Source organism: Lotus japonicus, chromosome 1 (genome assembly GCF_012489685.1).
Source record: "Lotus japonicus ecotype B-129 chromosome 1, LjGifu_v1.2".
Lineage (NCBI taxonomy): Eukaryota > Viridiplantae > Streptophyta > Magnoliopsida > Fabales > Fabaceae > Lotus > Lotus japonicus.
The window spans coordinates 81580319-81600351 of NC_080041.1; the positions used below are offsets into that span (position 1 = coordinate 81580319).

General features: G+C 38.3%; 1 protein-coding gene across 3 annotated transcripts; it reads left to right on the forward strand.

The window, feature by feature from the left end:
- Positions 1 to 679: 679 nt before the first annotated feature.
- Positions 680 to 10860, forward strand: LOC130720164 (uncharacterized). 3 transcript variants are annotated; one of them, XM_057570789.1, is made up of 8 exons: positions 724 to 881; positions 1730 to 1919; positions 2032 to 2123; positions 2201 to 2243; positions 2352 to 2408; positions 2548 to 2602; positions 10376 to 10446; positions 10538 to 10860. In XM_057570789.1, the coding sequence occupies exons 2-8, from the start codon at positions 1773 to 1775 to the stop codon at positions 10652 to 10654; spliced, it is 582 nt and encodes a 193-aa protein (XP_057426772.1). In that variant the 5' UTR covers positions 724 to 881; positions 1730 to 1772; the 3' UTR covers positions 10655 to 10860. The 3 variants fall into 3 exon arrangements, with proteins under 3 accessions (XP_057426765.1, XP_057426772.1, XP_057426781.1); XM_057570798.1 differs by having other exon boundaries at positions 10554 to 10860; XM_057570782.1 differs by lacking the exons at positions 10376 to 10446; positions 10538 to 10860 and adding an exon at positions 5843 to 7285 and having other exon boundaries at positions 680 to 881.
- The last annotated feature ends 9173 nt before the right edge of the window (positions 10861 to 20033 follow it).

Genomic DNA, 20033 nt, shown 5'->3' on the forward strand with positions numbered 1-20033 from the left:
ACCAATCATAACGTATGTGTTGAAGTGTCCATTTATGCTAGTATGTATATGTCTTGCTTGACATGTCGTATTAGACATGATAGTATAAGCTTACATGATTACATTATGGGTATATTCATTATTTGACGTTAATATTGTATTGTATAGACTTATCCATCAATTCACTCTTATACATTAAAATGATATGACATATAGATGTGAGATAAAGCCTATGAGATTTATGACGTATAAACTAAACTACTTAAAAATATTTCAACCCAAGTTTATAGTTTCAATAACATGTAACATTGCCACCAGCATGACCCTCACCACCATCACCATTACTGTCACCGCCACCATTATCACCACCCTTTACCGCCGCCACCACCAACCGTTGTCACCGGTACTACCATGACCACTATCCCCACAACCATTATCGCATTGACATTACCACCACCGCTATAACCATCTCCATATTTGATTTTTATAATACTACAACAAATATAAGATTATATTAATTAATTTAAATGAGATAGAGTGTATAATCAAACACTGGCAGTTTAGAAATTTTATGAAATATTATTTTATCAGACATAATACTATATTTATATTATACTCCAACATATCAACCGATTAATATTTTATGGGCCCATTCAGCCCGGCCCGCTAATATGCGTGTCGGGCTTGAACGAGCAGGCACATTTGCACCTCCGCAACAGTAAATTCCAATAGAGGATATAGACACTTTTGAATTTTTAAACTTTTAATCACAATTCGTTTGTTGTTAGAACTTTGATTTGAAGGGTCACCATCACTGTGCTGGGATTCTCCAACAAGGTGAAGCTGCTGCGCTTTGTTCTCGCTACTTCCCTCCAAGACTCTCTTCCTTCTTCGCGCGTTTTGTAAGTGTTTGCTGCAACTTTTCTGCCACACACACACAGACACAAACTTCTTAATATTCATTATTTATTTTGTTATTATCATTATTATTATTATTATTATTATTATTATTTTCTTATGCTTGTCAATGGTGAAAGCAGACACTTGGAACGCTTCCCTTTACATTCAACATTTAGTTTTGTAAAAGAAAAACTGGAATTTTTTAATACCATTTTATAGTTCTTTGGTCATCGTATTTCGTGTCTTAGCATCTTGCATGCCAATTGAAGGGTGAGAAAGGGCTGTGTTTAGAGAACAACGGCATAACCTATAGGGTTTCTCCCAGGTAACAAGCAGTAGGTTTGAGCATAGGTTTTAAATTGCTGTTGCGGTGATTGTAGGGTTCCGTCACGGTTGTGTTGCGGTCCTTCGTATTACGGAAAATTGTGAATAAACTTGGCTGACGCGGTCACGACCGCGCTGCGACCTCCAAAACCTTGTTGTTGCGGCCAAAATCACGGTCGCGGACCTTGATTTTGATCGTGTTGTGGAAAATTGTGAATAAACTTGGCTGACACGGCCGAGATCACGGTCGGGTTGTGGTTTCGGAAACCTCCAAAACCTAGATGGTGTGGCCAAGATCACGGTCGCGGACTTTGATTTAAAACCATTGTTCGAGCCGTTATTCTCTATGTTGTGGTTAGAGAAGAACAACATTGAAATAGATTAATGTGATTGTGATGGATTGCATGCTATGATGTGTTTGTTTATGTTAGCCTTCTTGATTTCTCAAGTGAAGCCGAGGGAGCAATTGATTCTGTTTTAGAGCAAAAATTTATTGTATTTGTATGCTTGCTCCATTGGTGTGCAGGGAAAACCAACAAATTGGGACCTTTGTGTTTTCTTGGGTGTGAATGCGAAGTATGACAACTAGGGGCACTTCCAGCGGTATGAAGAAGAGTGGGAAAAATCAGATTTCTGAAGGAGGAGGGGAAGTTCAAGTGGCATTGGGAGATGTAATATATGTCAAGCTCCACGGTAGCTCGTGGTGGCCTGGACAGGTGTGTGAATTTACAGGTTTATGTGACCGTCATTGGAATGCAAGATAGCCCCTTTAATGTTAGCTAGTTGATGCTTAATTTTCCTTCTTTAAAATAATTGTTTGCTTTGCAGGTTGTTGATGATAATAGTGTTTCTGAGAGTGTTAAACCTAGCAAACGGTCAGCAAGGGAAGTCCTTGTTCGGCTGTATGGAAGCTATACATAGTCAGTACTTTTTCCTAATTATGTTTTCTACGATTTGCACATTAATTTGCAATAACATGTCTTGTTTCCTTCTGCAGCTTGTATGCGGATCCTGCTAAATCCCGTTCAGAGTTTGAGGAGGTAAGTTGATATTTGGTTATGATTTGATGTGTGCTCAAAGCTCTGTCTCTTTTAAAATCTAATGACCTTGACATGGTTTTATCTGTGCTTATATATCTGAGCTTTCAGATACTCAAGCTTAATAATGGTTCCCACCAACAGATACTTCTGCAATCTCTTGAAAAGGTAATATGCCTTCTTTATTTGGGTTGCTAATAATGAGGCTATGAGCTTGGTGTTCTGCTTTAATACTTCTTTTAGGCAGTATGTTGTGTTCAGCACATCTAGTTAACTTTGTCTGCTGCCATTTCTTTTATGGGTGAAGGATCTTCCTAGCACAAAGTCCTCTAGAGCAGAGGGGTCATCATCGAAGACTAAAGGTTAGCCCATTTTCTTGTAAATTACTAGTGTAAACAAATCAAGGTTTTGATGGCATCCCTTTTCCAATTGTTGTTATTGGTAATCTATCTTATAGTTTGTCTACTCAAATCATAGAGGAAAAGAAACAAAAAAGGATAAAATATTAAGCAAATCAACTCGATTAAGAAAAGTTGGATAGCCAAGTTAATGAACATATTCTGTAGAACGCTTTGGTTATCCATAATGCATCACACATCTTTATGAAACATGAATATGATGCAACATGCCTAGTCTTAGGACTCAGCCAAGGAAGCAAACCCTTAACTTTAGTAGAAAATGGAAATGGGTTTTTACATAACCATTTGTATCTTTTTTTCTCTTGGCTGCTTTTAGTCTTTTAGATTCTCATCATGTTTCCAAGTTAGAACTAGATTACTAAATGTGAAAGATTGAATTTACTTCTTTTTCTTTATATATCATGAACTAATTATTCCAAAAGCTTAAGCTGTTGGATGACGAAGACACATGGTCATAATCTGCAAGCTTCATCCGAGGCCCAATTTGCCTCTTGTGTGGACAGTGCACAAACCCACCAACTTTGTACTGAAATTCATTTTTTTTAGATTAACAAGGGTCACACTGATCGAAATCTAAACCACCTAATTATAAAGGCTTTGACACTATGTCATGAACCAACTATCCCCACAATTTAAGTTGTTGGGTGAAGATACATGAATAATTTTATACTATATTTCCAAATTATATTGAGTCACATTACCATTTTGTTCTGGTAATGAACACTCAAGAAAGGGGTATAATGCCTTTTCTCTGGGTAGGTTGACCACATTGGAGGAAACTGGTTACCGGGCTTGTTACCATGTCTCCCGAGTGATGATCTCCTCAGTACATATGGCGTAAGATGTGATTCTACATCTCTAGTTTTGTAGCGCACCCCTTTCTCTGTTAAGTTAATTAATAGGTGGTATGTGCGGCGTTGGTTTTGCACCGTGTGGAACGCGTAACCCTAGCAGAGCTTAGGGATGGTAATAGGCTAATCCTTTGGATATATGAGCAAAACTCTCTTAAATTGAGTGCCAAGCCCCCTTTTATAGAAGTTACATAAGGTCCTAGTTTTAACTCTAATGGACCTGTTGGGCCGTATTATACTAGGCCCAACTCCCTTACGTGCGACCCTCGCCCCCGACGACTGATCCTAAGGGAAGGTTCGCTAACTTCCCAAGTCTGTCCACTCGCCATAAGCGAGCCCCATTCTCCCAAGGGCTTACTACCTAAGGGCGAGTCCTCCTAGAGTATAGAAGGCTCGCCCAATCCACAAGTCCACAAGACACCGAGCTCAAAGCATGAGGGCGCAGTGTGTCTTTAAAATTCCTTTGATCGTCAATTCTGCTCAGTTTCTAATCAGTCGCCCACTGGGTGAACGCCTCTCGCCTAGTCAATAAGTCAACAAGACACCGAGCTCGAAGCATGAGTGCGCTGTGTGTCTTTGAGATGCCTTTCTTATCTTAACATTATCCTAGCCATTCCCCCGACAATCGCCCGTTGCCACTGGCCACCTGGTACAACGTCCCTCGGCTGGCAGACTCAACCTACGCGCAGGGACTATTCCCAAGTTTTGAAGTCACAATAGCTTTTCCGCCCAGGGTATTTCCACACGCTAGCCGATTCTGATTACACCAACTTAGCCCCTGCATAATCCGCGCTACCTACTTCCTGACATTCCGCCAAAACGTAGCAGTTCAGGTTGGTGAAAATTCTAATTGTCCCTATTTCCGGCTTGTCGTAACAGCATGCGTAACAACTGTCAAACTGACACGCCAGTTGTTCCCATCCTTTTTCGACTAAACCATGCGCTCATTCGCCACACTCGAAGCACCTTACCCGAAACGTCCCACCTTTTAAATCAAACGTCACATCTCCCTCCATCATTGCCTTTAATATTTCGCACCTTCCCGAGAAAATCATCATTAGGTGTTGCCTCGAATTCCCCCTCTTAAGTCTGTCATTGCACGCGTCCACTCCACGCGCCCCATACCAAAGTTCATCTTCTACTATAAAACCTCTTCTCTGGCCTCAATTCGCACTTTCGACTTCCAAGCATTTGCACTCATCTCTCTTACTTTCTCTTCTCCGATCCTCCTTGCGTCCTAGTCTTTCCCTTACTTCAGCCCAAAAAGCCATTCCCTGCGGTGAGTCCCTTCTTCCTCCGCTCTTTGTGTTTTGATCTTGCAATTTGTTCCTTCTCTTTCGTAGTTTTTCTCTTTCAAAAACTTGTTTAATATGGCTGCAAATAGTGAAAATAAGGCTTCCGGCGCGGCGTCTAAGTCACCGAAGCAGAATCCTACCACTACCTCCGGTGGCAAGATCACACAACCCCTCTTGCCACCCCAAATACAAGCCTTCCGACTAAAAACCCATGATTCCCTTCCAATACCGGTCCAACCCGCCATGCTTTCAAAAGCGATCAACCTACCCTCCATTTACACTTCTTCGTCCCCCGTAAAGGAATTCTTTGAAAAAGTAAGAGTTTTGTTACGAGGAGTGTTATAACCAGAAGCTGCGCGCCGTAGGCTGTAATGTAGACGATCACCCTTGGTGTCGCCAGATGTGTAACGATCCGTCCGTCCATTTATTTTTTGTATATGATTTCATTTTTACTCACCTAGGAATAAAATTTCCCTTCTCGCCCTTCTACTGTGAGATCATGAGTTATAACAACGTCGCCCCAATCCAGTTGCATCTGAACGCCTAGGCGTTCATGCGTTGCTTTGAAATTTTATGCGACGCTATCCGAGTAGCTCCTTCGCCGCTTCATTTTTGCTACTTTTATGACGTGGACCGGAAGTCCTTGCTGTCCCTAGGACGGGTGTCGATGAAAGCCCGGAGATACTTCAAAAGCAACGCCAAAAATTCCTTCGCCAGGAGATACTTTAAGATCTCACCATGAATACCCCGAGCTTTTCACACGTAGTGATGGGACCATCCGGTTCCCTCTTTACTGGACGGAAAAGCCGGTGGGAATCATGGACATATCCGATGACTCTTTAACATACGAGGATAAGAAAATCATCTGCTTCTTCTCCAAAATCAAAGTCCTTGAGAGCTCTATGGTTGTAAACGCCGCCAAGTATTTGGCGACCCCCAAATACTTGGGCAGAAAACTGACCGCCCCTTGCATTCATATTTGCATTTCATTTTTATCTTTTACCCGTCATATGTTAATTACTTGTTTTGTCTTTCAGCCGACATTGATTTTACCGCGGAAGAACTTCAAGCCGCCCTTGCCGCCGAAAGAGCTGCTAAATTTCCCCTTGTTTTTCTCAATGAGCCGGAAAAGAAACAAAAGAAACGCCACCACGAATCCTCCGCCGACGGCGAGGCATCCTCGAAGAAGTCCAAATCTTCTCACAAAACTTCCTCCTCCAACCACCAACCAAAAATCTCTGAAACGATGAAGTCCCCCGGGGTGTCCAGTGCTGAAGCCGCCATCGACCAGCCTGGCGCCTCGCATGGAGGCCAACTTATACAACTTCAAACTCCAAGACCACATGGTTCCCCCGCTCCCGGCCAGCAAACACCAAACAACCATCCTCATCCTCTGGATAAAGGCAAGTCTCCCCAAACCGGCGGTGATGAAGAAGATAATGACACCCACAACATCGCTTTGAGTGACTCCTTTGATCCCTTCGCCTTTATTCTACGACATTTCAAACTTGACAAGATGGAAGCCTTGGCCATGGAAAAGGAAATGCCTACCATGGGAAAAGAGGCTCTAATGGCTCTGCTACACGCCGGGAACTTGTTCGCCCATTCCTTCACCCGCTATGAAGTCGCCATCGCCAAAGAGCAAGAGGCCATTGCCCATGCAAAGAGCCGTGATGACGAGGCTGAAAGCTACCAAAGTGTAATCGGCCAAGCCAATGAGAAAATCAAGGCGCTGGAGAAAGCCTTGGAAGAACAAAAAATTCTTCATGAGCAACAATTGAACATGATGGGAAGGGAGATTGACCAAGTGAAGATTGACTTGGCGGCTAGAGACGATCTCCTCGCCCAACATGAGGAGATGATAGCCGCCAAAAATCAAGAACTTGAAACTAAGGCGAAAACCATTGCTGACTTGGAGCAACAAGTAGTTAATGTCGCGGCGCTCGGGAAGGATCTGACTCTGGCTGGAGCCAAACAACGAGAAGTGGGCTTTCGCCTTGCTCAGGATCAGGTTCGCTTCTTAGCACCCGGCCTTAACTTAGGCCCCATGGGATTGTGGAAAAAAGTCATCGCCGATGGCCTTGAGGGCCCTGATGATCCGCCCTCACCTCGTGCTCAACCGCCTCCTCACCAAGTGACTCCATATGAAGAATCTGAAAGCAGCGAGGATGAAGAAGAAGAAAGTAATGGCGACCAAAACCCTCAAGGCGATGGCAACTAGGCATAGAAGAGAATGAAGATGGCAATTGTTCACAAGTTTAAAACTAGCTCTGCGTGATCTAAATCGTTTTGTAATTTTGTTAAGTTTGAATGACTTTTCCCGCCTCTTGAGGTGTACTTTGTAATGACTTAAACTTCGCTTGTTTTTTTTTAAATGTATGTCATGTTCTCCTTATTTCGTTTAGCATATACTCGTGATAATTTGTTATCCTTATCATATCGCCATGGGCATTTCAATGCGCTTTTATGTCACACTTTCTTTTTTACTGAATTATGTTTCACGACTTCACGTGTGAAAAACTGAGGTTGGTGCTTGATTTAATTCGATCAAGGCTTAGACTCACAAAAGTGAGACTTTGGATTTCACAAAGTATTTACCCACTTTGGGCTTAATGTGCTCGGATCCCAATGGCCATTTGCGGTTTCCCAAGATTGTGCTCAGTTATAAATGCTCGAACTTATTTCGGGGGAGCCTTTGGCGGGTAATTTTCTACCCCACACATCGCCAACGGATCCGGCGGTTGCGTTGGCTTTCCCGGGGTGATTCTGGACGCTTTTGGTCACTATCAAATCGCTGCCTTCGGGGAGCTTGTCTCACCCCGCAACACGTTGTAATTCAGCTTTTGCTAGTAAATTCAATCGTCTGAATAAACTTTTCATTAAAACTTCGTATAAGTTTTCTTTACACTATGTCATGAACCAGCTATCCTCACAATTTAAGCTATTGGGATACATGAATAATTTTATACTATATTTCCAAATTAATTATATTGAGTCACATTACCATTTGTAGTTAATTCGCTTAGGATTCCATATATTTGTTGTATAGGCACTAAATAGTAAATAATTATGTTCTAATTATAGAATCTAGGTGACTAATCTAACAAATGTGCCTTAGAGAACTGTGGAGTATATAGAACTCGTGGACGTCTTTAGAGAACTTGCCAATGTATCACAAGGAAGATGATATACAGTCTATTGTGAGTCCTTTGTATTTTGCTTCACTTTTAGTCATTTGAGGAAATTCACATATTGTGAGAATTGTGAGAGCTTAGTTTCTCTCTACCTTGTTTTCTTTTTAGGAAATCTCTTGAGAATTCTAAGTGTTCTACCACTTGTGGCTTCTCTTCAACAATGCGCACCAATCTTCCCTTCATGGTTGATTGTGGCACATAGTGCATACATACATTCTTACCTTTCCATTTGTTCCTTTCTTCCCTCTTTTGGTGACTTCCTCTTCTAACAAAAAGGATTAATAAGGAAACAAGTAAAAAAATCCAATTGATATTCAGGTTCCTTCCAACTCGTTCATTGGGATTTTGCTACGGTTTTGTGAATAAAATCGCGATTTCAGTGGGATTTGACCAGATTAGGATTTTCATTCGATTTAAATCACTGGTTGTTCACGCAAGGATCTTGGGTTTTGTGCAGCCGTATTGTGTAAAAGAGAGAATTGTCTTATTGAATGGAGGGTCTAGCCTTTTATAGTCGGGCTATACCCTAACCCTAAGTTATTATGAGATGGGCCTTACATTAGCTTAATGGGTCACACATCATATCTGGCCTAAATAATAGCGTCTCACCCTGCGTCCTCGAGGAGGACCCGCCTAACAGCCTAAAGGAACTCATCCAAGGGGTTATGGCGCCAGCCTAGGGGCATGGCGTCCTAGTCAGTCCACATGTCCGCAAGACGCCGAGTCTGAAGCATGAGGATGAAGTGCGTTTTTATTCTGACTTGCCAAGCATGTCCTTGAAGTTGTGGTGCCAGCCTTTGGACGTGACGCCCTAGCTAGTCCACATGCCCGCAAGAAGCCGAGTCTTAAGCATGAAGACGAAGTGCGTCTTTATTCGGACTCGCCAGGAGCCATAACAATGGTCTTCATTTAGCTTGCTCGAATTCCCACACACCCAGCTACCCTTGTGTTAAGTCACAATCAACGTCATCCGCGTGTATAACAGTTGTTGCGTGCAGTGTTCACCATAAACATCATGATTGCCTTAGGATTCTGTTTCGCCTACGCGCCTACCTATAGCTGGAACTACTCCTAAATCACCACCAGACGCGCCTCAAACCCACAGGTCACAATGTTTGAAAATACACCTCAACAGTCGCGTCTCGAGAGTCCCAAACGTTAAGATTGACGTTGATTAGCCTTGTCTCGGGAACCTTAATCAGCATGATTTGCATTGATTCACCATTAATGCCACTGACCCCTGGGGGCCAATCAAACGGCGCGTTGAGGAGGCGCGTCGCCTCAACCCATATCCTTTGCCCCTATAAGTAGGGAAAAGGAGTTCCAAACAAACTTTTCACTTTTCCAATTCTCTGCACCAGAACCCCTCTTCTTCTCCGGTGAACCTTCTAACATCCTCCCCTCCTTGTCATGGCTTCCACCCGCGAGAAACAAGGTCCTACCACCAGAAACTCCACTGCAAAGAACAACCCCCAAGGGACCATTCCCCACTCAGCACCAAACGCCACCGCGACCCAAGAAAACTCCACCACCACTCCAATCATTATCTCCAGTAAGTTCTCTCGTTAAATTCTCCTCCTTTTTTGTTCTTGCAAGGACCTAGGGATTCTAGATCTAGGGTTTTGTGCAGTCGTAATGTGTAAAAGTGAGAACCTGTCTTATTGAATTGAGGGTCTAGCCTTTTATAGTGGGGCTAAACCCTAACCCTAAGTTATTATAAGATGGGCCTTACATTAGCTTATCAGCCTAAAGGCCCTCTCCATGGGGCTATGGCGCCAGCCTAGGGACGTGGCGCCCTAGCCAGTCCACTGGTCACCTCACTAATTGCATGATTGTAGGATTTTGGGATTAAAATTGGCTTTTGACTACCATGCATGTGTCCCAGCTTTTCATCATCTTTGACAAAGATGGTCATCAGCCCTTATCCTTTAACCCACCACATTGCCTCAGTTCTACTACTCCAAGCCTGTGTATCTCTATGGCTTATCCTCACAGTGGAACTACAGCATTTTGGACATGGGTTCACTTTGCTATTTTCATTATACCTTTGTGATCTTATTCATACATTGCTGCTGAGTTTTAGGTCTGTTTGATTATGTTTGGCCACATCTGCTACTGTTTGGCTGGTTTTATATGTATCAAGTTGAGGGCTTAGTACTTCAGGGTGGGTGATCCATAAAATATTGACATTTATTATGTATATTCATCTTTATTTACGGTGAGCAGATTAGGTTAGTCAATTACTACTGATTATTATGCTGGATATTAGTTAGTGTTGGTGATGATTACTTTCTAATTTATTGTTAATCAATGCATAAATTCCAAAACGCATAAGTTTCCTAACAAACAGTTTCTCTCATCATTTTCTCTCAACAGGAACACCGAGGCGAAGTCCTACAAACAAGCGCCAAAAGCAAAATGATGATGATCTGGGTAGGCAAAGTCATGTAAGTACTTATGTGGGATCCAACCATTTTTATTTCATGTGTTGATTAGTTCCATTGTTGTCTTGGGATATTACTTACTAGCTATGCTCAGGAACCATCTTCTGCAGGAATGTCCCAAGAGTTGAGTGCCCGGAGGATAAGAGTTCTGCGAGGCCTTGGTCTCATTGGTCCACCTGGGTCACCATTTGAGAGAGTTCGGAACGTTTAACATCGCATGCTTGTTTAGTGAAATGGTTTAGGAGTGTCTTGTTCAAAATTCAGGCGTGGAAGTGAGGTGATCTAATGTTGTTTTGCATTCTAGTTTCGGATTTCTTAGCGTGGAAGTGTTGGAAAATGATCTTTGCAGTTGCATTTTACTGCTTTTAAACACCTACTGATTGGGAAAAAATTAAAAGAATACCAAAGTTGGAAGCATGTTTCTATTTTCTCTAGTTTCTCTTTTTCTTACTTCTTAAGAGAAAGGCCAATGCTTGACTGCTTCTAGATTTCAAAAAAAAAAAGGTTTTACTTGTTCAATCTTTAGCCACACACTCTTTTTTTCTTTTGCCTCCTAATCCCCTATGATAAACATCTTTATCATTCTTTCGTTCATGATAGAAGGAAAATGTCCCATGTATACTTAAAACTTTAGCTTCCTTCTCTTTATTGAAGCATTTTTCTTTCAAAGTGGGAACTATGTTTCTATTTTCTTTATTTTTCCGTTATTTTACTAAAGCCCAATGCATGAATGCTTCAAGTAAGCTTTTTCCTTTTCAATCCAGATGATCTAACCTCTCAGGTTTCAACAAACCCACATCCATTTTTTCTTCCATTTCATTTCCATATATTTTTTTCTTCTCATTTTTCATCTTTCCCTATCACATCACTTATTATTATTATTATATCTCTCTCTTCTCTCTATTTTATTCATATTACCTAACCCCCTTAATAGTACATACACTATATACATTTTTTCCCTCTATTTTTATCACATTTATCACTTATCTCCTCTTTTTCTTTCTATCCCATTTTAATTTGGGTGAACTTGAGTTTATACAAACACTTTCTTTTCTGTTTTCCTGGTTGGGGTTAAATTGACTTGATACTTCTATGCTGTGGTTATCCACTTTGTGTGAAGTAAAATTTAGACGTATCTAATGGCCTCTAATTCCCATATGATAAACAACATCTCTATCATTTTTCATAGAAGGAAAATTTCTCATGTATACTTAATATTTTAGATTCCTTTTATTTTTGAATCCTTTTATCTTCCTTCTTGTAGTCACTATTTTAGAATTAAAAAGAAATAGAAAGAGGGAGAGAATTGAATTGGTTGATCCGTTTTTTCATGTATGATCAATATGGTGCAAGAGTGTTAGACGATGAATTTAGCTATAGGAACACGTTGTAGATAGAAATATTCTATGCCGAGGAATCTTAGAAGCATAATGCATGTTTGATAACTCTACTAGTTTCCACTCATAATCAAAATAGATTTTCATACATAACTAAGAATTGACCAATAAAATATAATAGAAAGTAAGTTGGAAGTATCAAAATCCAATGCTTTGAGCCGAGGGCACTTATTATTTGTGTTTATATATATTCAAGAGTGAACATGAGAGAAACGTAGTTAGATATCGCCTAATTTATACTCTTTGTAACACTCGCATGATCATGTTCATATTGCTTTTGGAATAACGAACTCCCACTTGTATGTTTTTGGCCAAAGATTGTCTTGTGTGGAAACACATCTTTTTTACTGGGGTAGAACTGAAAAAGCTCTTTCATATCGCCCCTTAAGGAAAAAGCTTAGAACTTACAAAGTTATAATTGTTGATGCTTTTCCTTTTTTCCCCTTTTAGAGGGAGTCCAGCTGAGCAGCTCAAAATCAATATACTTTGTTCATACTTAATCCCATTGCCTCCTAAGTTTAAAGCAGATTATTTCACCTTTTGTGTTTTTTAGGGGCGATGGATAGGAAAAGGGTTAAGCTAGCTTTAACTTTACATGAATTATATGCTCCATGATGCATGTTTCGGTTATAGTTTGTATGTTCCAACAACTAATTTATTGTGTACATAAATTGAGTTGACACACTAAAGAGGAACAGATGATATACCCTTGAATAATTGTCATAAGATTATATTTAAAATATTTAGAGAGATGGGTAATAGGCAACATGCATTATTTGTCCAAAGTATGATTCGACCACCCGATTTATGACCGATTTGATAATAGGCCCGGCCCAAATTCATGATAAAACCGATACTGATATTGTCCCTAGATTTAATATATAGCCTATATCAAAACTTAACTTAGAGCTGAGTTTTTCTACCATATAAGAAGTTATTTAGCCAGATATTTAATCAACGTGAAACTTTTTAACATACCATTTCACGCCCAAGATCGAACATTTGGAGCGTAGAGTTTATATGACAAGTCATCCACAAGTGATCTATTTATGAGCGTTCTAATAAACAGGTCCAAGACAAGCTTTGATATTATCTTAGAACTCGGGTTATATCTCCCAAAAATTTATTTTAAAGGTGATGAATGTTCTATCTATGTAAAATCATATTTAGTCATATATCTTACTAATGTGTACTTCTCAACACATTGAAATACTCTTTTTCCAAATCACGAACATAGGATCAAAACTCTTGATTGCATGTGAGACCCAACACACTTGAGTTCCAAAAATACATCAATTTCTAGCCAAAACTAAATATGGACAATGTAGAATAGTGCCTTAGTTGCGCCTTCACCATTGATCAACCCTAGTATTGTGTTTAAATACAAACGCAAAAAGCAAAGTGCAATCTATCATAAAAGTAATATAGAAGTCAACCAGTTATTGAACCCGAAAGACTAAGACATGAAATTCTAATTCTAAGAGACATGTTCATTGTCAAGAAAATCGAAGAGTTGATTTGTGGTGAGCATGTAAGAAAATAAAGAAAACAATCACAATATGGTTTTGCGGAATTACATCAAAGAGGTTTCAAGGTTACAATGATAATAGATTCAAATTCCCTCAATTTATATTTTATTGCTGAATCCTATGATTGTCCATTATACCCCCAAGTTATTAACCAGTTTAGTGTATATATAATTGACAGTCTTCCACAGACACACTACCTAGTAACAAACATCAACAGGCGTATTGGAGTAAGTATGAAGCGTAGGAAGACTACCTAAGGGGAATTTTACGGTCCACCATCCTTAAGTGAATTAAAAATATTAGAAAAACAAACCCTAACATCCTTGTGAGGGACGAGCTAAGAGTGGCTCTCCCTTACTCTGTTTTATCTCGGTTCCATAAATTAACACCTTGGTTATAGGCAAGTTAAAATACTAAGACTATACTAAAATTGATCAAGTCGCAATACATAAATAAGTGCTGAAAGAAAACATCAATCAATAACAACATTTTCTCTAAAATCTTACCTCCAAGGGGCATCTCTTGTATATCTTGTACTTCTCTACTTGTATTGGGTTGAAGTACCCCTTCTACTTCATTTCATTATATTTCTTGGCTTATAAAAAAACAGAAACTAATGCTATAAATCTATAAACCGTGGCTCACATCATCTGTTACATCGTAACATCGAGTAGGTTGCTTATCTACTTATCATAAGTATGAGTAACAGAATAATCCTAATCATAACTAGCAACCTAAGAACATGGAGAAGATAAGCTAATTTCATAGGGTTCCTCTTCATTTACGACCTCTTTTTTCCCTTTGTGCGAACTCTCATTCTTTTGCTATCGGGTCTTCCTTTTTATAATTTCTTTTTAGGGCTTCTCGAGTAAGTGGGCCATGAACTTCAGCATGCCTGTGGATCTTAAGCACCATAAGTCCATAACTGTTATTTGTGACAACATCTAGATCGTGCTTCTTCTATTTAATAGTTGTGCTCTTCTTCGAATATATCCATGGTCGTGCTAGAATCCACCACAAGTATGCCCCTTCAAAAAATCAATAACCACAATCGTGTCAATTTCCATAATGGTTGTGCTCCCTTCTAGCACACTCAACTTTTGGCTATATTTTCTATGTTTTTCTTCTCTTTTCCTCTTTTTTATATGGAACTTGTCTATTGCACAATGATCAAGAAAACAATAAATTCGATAAAGACAATGCTACAATTAGGCGCCAATTTATATAGAAAAACATAAAAAAAAAATCACTACAAAATAGACGTCATCATCTACCATTAAGAGGCTTGCGCGCTAAGGTAAGGACCTAAAGCCCTACACTAGAAGGACTCTCACCCCTTAAACATAAGTTCATGGATGATTTTGGTGTTATTGAGAATCCAAAATAATTTTGCAAACCTCAATAATGTTGAGTTGTATTTAGGATATTAAGATTGAGCAATTAAAAGTGCTTAGGAAGGAAATGTTGTTCATTTGAGCTTATGATCTCATCATTTAGTGGGAAGATTCTTATACATTTACATTGTTATTATATTACTCATTTATCTTTCTTCTTTTCTTATATTTCTTTAGACTTGTGGGGATATAAGATGTCAAAATATATATTTCTCAAATATTACCCATATGATTCTAGGCTAACTAAATGAAGGGTACCCCTAAATGAATTTCGAAACACAAAATCTTAAAATAAATATGATTATTTATGCTCTATATATATTCCCTCGCTTTAAAGCATAAACCTTAAGCCATGCTCTTTAAGCTCCCTCTAATTGTGTTTAAATACTGATTAAGTGTAACATAAATCTACTACTTCTTATTCGTAAGTTTTAATTTCACTATTCCTTCAAAACCTCCAATCGCTGCTCGCCACGTGTCTAGGACTTTAACCAATATTTTATTTCTTCTTCAGCTGAAGTTGCCAAACGCCGTCGTTTTCTTTTTCCTCTGTTCATCCCCAACCGTGAACCCTAGATTGCTATCGCGTGTTCTCTCCCCCTTTCTACCAACTCTAAAGTACAACTCACAATCTTCTGCTATACTCATCTCTATTTCCAAGCTTTCTTCTTCTTCACTTTAATCTTAGCTGTGATGCCGTGTTTTCGTTCAAGTATTCACCCACTTTTCACCCACCCATCAATTGTGTCCTATCTGATTGATCTGATGATGGTTTTCTTTTGGCCGCCGGTTGATGTTTGCCTGAAGATCTTTGCCTCCGTTTATGATCTTACCACTCATACCTCCACATCTCCAATCGTGTACTGTTGATGCGTCATACCCTTTCTTGCAAAAGAGATATTGTGGAGTTTGAATGCATCAGCAAAGCTTGATTCACTCACGAAAAGGTCAGTGTCAGTTCAGAGCTCCAGTAATTATCTCTATCTCTGTGTTCTATTGATTTTGTACTACTGAAGGCTAACTTATCTTAGCTGTATTGTATTGTATATTTATTTTTAATCATTATCATTTTGAAAACTTGGGCTATAAATACCCATGTTGTGAACTTCCCTTCATCCCATTTCCATATCTCAATCCTTGCACTTCGAAATCCCCTTATTTTCACTATTCTGCAGACTTGAATTCCATTTGAAGCTTACGCCCTGGCAGAGAAGCATGGAGGATCAGAGCAAGGTCATTTGGAAATGGGAGATGGCTCCTACTTCTGAACCTTCCAAGCCATATGCTTTGCAATTCTGAAGTTATTTGTTGTTCTCTCAGTGTTTTGTACATGTGCTTATCAATATTAAGTTGTAGTAGATTGTAACAAAAGCATGCCAAATCTCTTTAATCTTGAATTAAGTACATTTATTTCACAAGATGATTCTAAGATTTGCTAAGCTTGAGCACAAACAAGTTCTTTTTTAAGATGGCTGTCAGTTTTTGTTTTCTGTCATCATTTCACTCCTCAAGTTCATCACTGATTTTGCCACTATTTATCTCGCTTGTTGGAACCAATATATAATGAATTGCTCTCATGGTAAAATGGCAGCCTTCATCCTCACCTATAAGCATGATAAATAACTAAAATATTGTGTTTTATGTAGTTTTTCAACTTCAATCCCTTTTGCAATCAAGGGTAAATAATGATAAGTTGGAAATTCTGATTTGGTTTTATGCTGAACATAATTAGATTTGTCATTGAACTTCACTTCTTTTCCTTGCTTTCCAGGTTCTGTGACTACTTTGTGTTTTTTTCTATCCAAGAACTTACTCTTACCTAAAAGTTCCAGTTTTTTTCTCAATTGGTCTCAGGCTTCGGTGATCATGGAATTCGAGTACTTGGCAAATTAGATTTTGAGGGATTCTGTATAGCTGGAAAGGTAAGTTAATGAAAAAGAAGATCATGATTTGAAGAAATTTTGGAGATGGAAATGTGATTTCGGATTGATGCGAGAATGGAATTTGCTTCTTCCAAAGAAAAGTTTCGAAAGATACTTCTTCTATGCCATGCTAGAGGTCAGGAGTTTGCTTCTTTCCAAGGCTTCCTGATGCTAAATATCAAGTTTTATCCTTCATGATAAAACCCTCTCAAACCCTTGAGCGTATTAGGTTTTAAGATGCTTTTGTTTCTTTCGTTGGTTTCCAATCTCTATATTTTACTACCTCTCTTCATGATGAATGTTCCACAGTTTATCTATTTAGTTTAATTTTTGTACAACTATTTGCGAATGTGTTTAACCTTTCAAGGAGAGTTCTTTGAAGCTGTTGTTTCTAATGCACAATATTTTCTGGCATTCATTTTTAGCGTACATTTTTCTTCTGCGATTTTGATTCTCATTGCACCTTTTCACAAGACTCATTAGCATACTCTTTCACTGCGTGAAAATAAAAAATCATATGTAAATTAACTTGAAGGGTTGTTTTGTTCTGGATTATTATGTTAAGTGTTTTTGATTATGCTATGCTCTATAAATTTGTGTTGATCATTTTGTATTTGGCTTGTGGGGTAGGAAAAAGACATCATTGAATCCTCTACCATTCTATTATTCATTGACTATTAAAATTTTGGATTTTATTTTGTTTGTGGTCTTTAGCTAGGAAGTGCAGCTACTAACTCCTAAACATGTAACTGACACCAATAAGACCACTAAAAGCTACATCATATTCTCCTACGAAATTGAGAAAATATTTGTGACATTAATATAGACATATTCAGATTCTTAAGGTTAACAACTATTAAACTAATATATTTTATTAAAAGTATATTAAATTGATTTAAAAATATTTGAGTTTTCCCTCTGTCTACATTCTGTTCATGATGTCTTTTAATGAGATTTTGCCTCCATATCTGATTTTATGGGTGGGAAAGCATGGAATGTATGAGTAACTGAGTAAGGTACCTAAGCTGAACTGCTTTTAGTGCAGAATTTTTGTCAGGCTGAACTGCTTTTAGTACCTAAAATTTATGCAAGATCAGTGTTCTAAATTTATGTTATTTGTCCTCTTTTGACCTGTAGTGCAGAGGAGCATAATTGGAATAGGGGGCTCTTGGGCAGAGTTTGTTGATTATTTTGCAACTTCCAGAAGATCTCAAGCTGGTAGAGGTGAATTCAAACTCATGGTAGCTACTACTCTTATTACTCCTACTCTTTGCTTCCTTCCTTTGAAACTTTTAAAAGTAAAAGTATTACAGGATATGCTATTTATGAAGACATTTAATTGCTAAAGTGTGTAATCATGGTCTTACTTATTTCTTATTTTCAAACATACACTCAGTACTATATAATCCATGAGACTCTTTGGGCTGAGGAAATTGATGAATTGTGACCTTGGCATTGTCCATGAGACTCTTAAAGTGATCCTTTTTAATTTAACACGAAACTGGTTTGAACTGTTTAATTTGAAGATGCTTACTCCCTACTTTTTAAATTATTAAATTATTTTTTGAGAGTATTTTATCCTGATATAAGTGAGCATTGTAAAAATCATGGAACCTGATACACACAGTTCACATTCTCTTTATGAGTTACAAGATATCATTTATGTGCTTTCATTATTTAATTGTGAAACTTACAGACTAGGTTTGTTGATCTTGAACAAATCTTAGTAGTAACTGGAATTACTGAAATTGCAGATTTCATGCAATATGATTGTAATAATGTAATATACTTTTTGGCAATACAAAGCTAAACAAGAAAGTATGCTTAGTGTAACGGATAAGAGAATATTAAGATGGATGAGTAGTAATACGAAATATGATAGGATTAGTAATACAATCATTAGAGAAATAACAAGAGTGGGAGAGAGAGTTGGAATAGCTTCAATACTAGAAAAGGTGGTAGTGTTTGGCATTAGGTAGTTTGGGCACATATGGAGTAGAAGCATCTCTAATTAGGGTTGATTAGATGACAGAGAGCTCAGTCATTAGGGGTAAAGTAAGACCTAGGGAAAATTAAGGCAAAGTCATTAAGAGGGATTTAGAGGTAAATGACATATGCAAAAACTTAATATATGACCAGCATTATGGCTAGAGTGATTCATATAGCCAGCCGTGGGAAAAGGCATTAGGTAGTTTGGCTGTTGTGGGTTTTGCTTCCTCTTGGGGGAAAGTAAGTTGATATGCCTCACTGCCTCAATCAGGCATTTGCAAGGTTTGACAATGTTTTTTCACCTGTTTTTCCTACCAGAACCCCAAGACATGCCATTATGTGTTGTTTGTTAAACTCAAGTTTTCTCTTTTTTCTTCTTTTTTTTCTCCTTTTGAACTCAATACAGTAGTAATTTTCTATTTTAATATTGAACAAACCAACGAATTTCATTTTAGGATGTGATGGCTTCTCCTATTTTCTTTCATCAAGACTTCAAAATCGGTAAGTAGGAAAGAGAAGGGATTTTATTCGGCTTCTCCTATCAGCTTTTGACTTTTCTGGTGTTTCAAATTTTCACTGATGGTGTTTCAAATTTTCACTGATGCTTCTCCTATGTATTATATTTTTATAAATGAGAACTGGCAATGTTTCTGAAACTTAATGGTGTATTGCAGAAATTGAGGCTCTAATGCATGAACTTGATAAGGAAAAGATGCAAATGGATGAATTAGCTAAGAGGACTATAGAAGTTGAAAGAATCCACTCCTTGAGATGTTGATGCTGCTAAACCTGTTGAAAATGGCTCATGACAAACTGTAGCTGTTAAACGTGATGAAAATATTTATATAGATATAGAATAGTTGTTTGGTTGTCTCATAAAACTATTGGTAGATAGGGATAATGAGTAATAGCTTTAGTGTGATGGTGTTAGATGATCATATGTGAGGGAATTTGATAAAGGGATATTTGAAGGAAGGTGATCATGAAAAGGCTACATCTTCTCATTTGATATTGTGCTAAAAGAAAGACTTTGACTTGATATTCATGATATGAATAATATTGTTAAACTATATTTCACCTTCAAAATCACCTTCTAGAAAAAAAAGAATCTACTTTAGTAAGGAGATATTATAAGTGTGAATATCACATTAGCTCTAATTTCAAATTTTTAACTTTAATCTCTTTGGCCAAGGTTAATCAATTTTTTGATTGTGTGATTGCTAAATCATTGTGTATATTGTTATGCTCTCTTATCAGTTTTGTGTTACAGTTTTTTAGTCCTTTTTCTTTCTGTATCCTATCTCTTAAAAAACAAAGTATTTGTTTAATGTGGTTTGGCAATCACAAAATTTAATATTT

What these genes read in the sequence shown, in the direction of transcription:
- LOC130720164 (XM_057570782.1), top strand. Translation starts at nt 1,773, where the DNA reads ATGCGAAGTATGACAACTAGGGGCACTTCCAGCGGTATGAAGAAGAGT. An exon ending in CCCGTTCAGAGTTTGAGGAG is followed by an intron (nt 2,244 to 2,351) that starts GTAAGTTGATAT and finishes CTGAGCTTTCAG; the next exon opens with ATACTCAAGCTTAATAATGG. An exon ending in GTCATCATCGAAGACTAAAG is followed by an intron (nt 2,603 to 5,842) that starts GTTAGCCCATTT and finishes TTTGTCTTTCAG; the next exon opens with CCGACATTGATTTTACCGCG.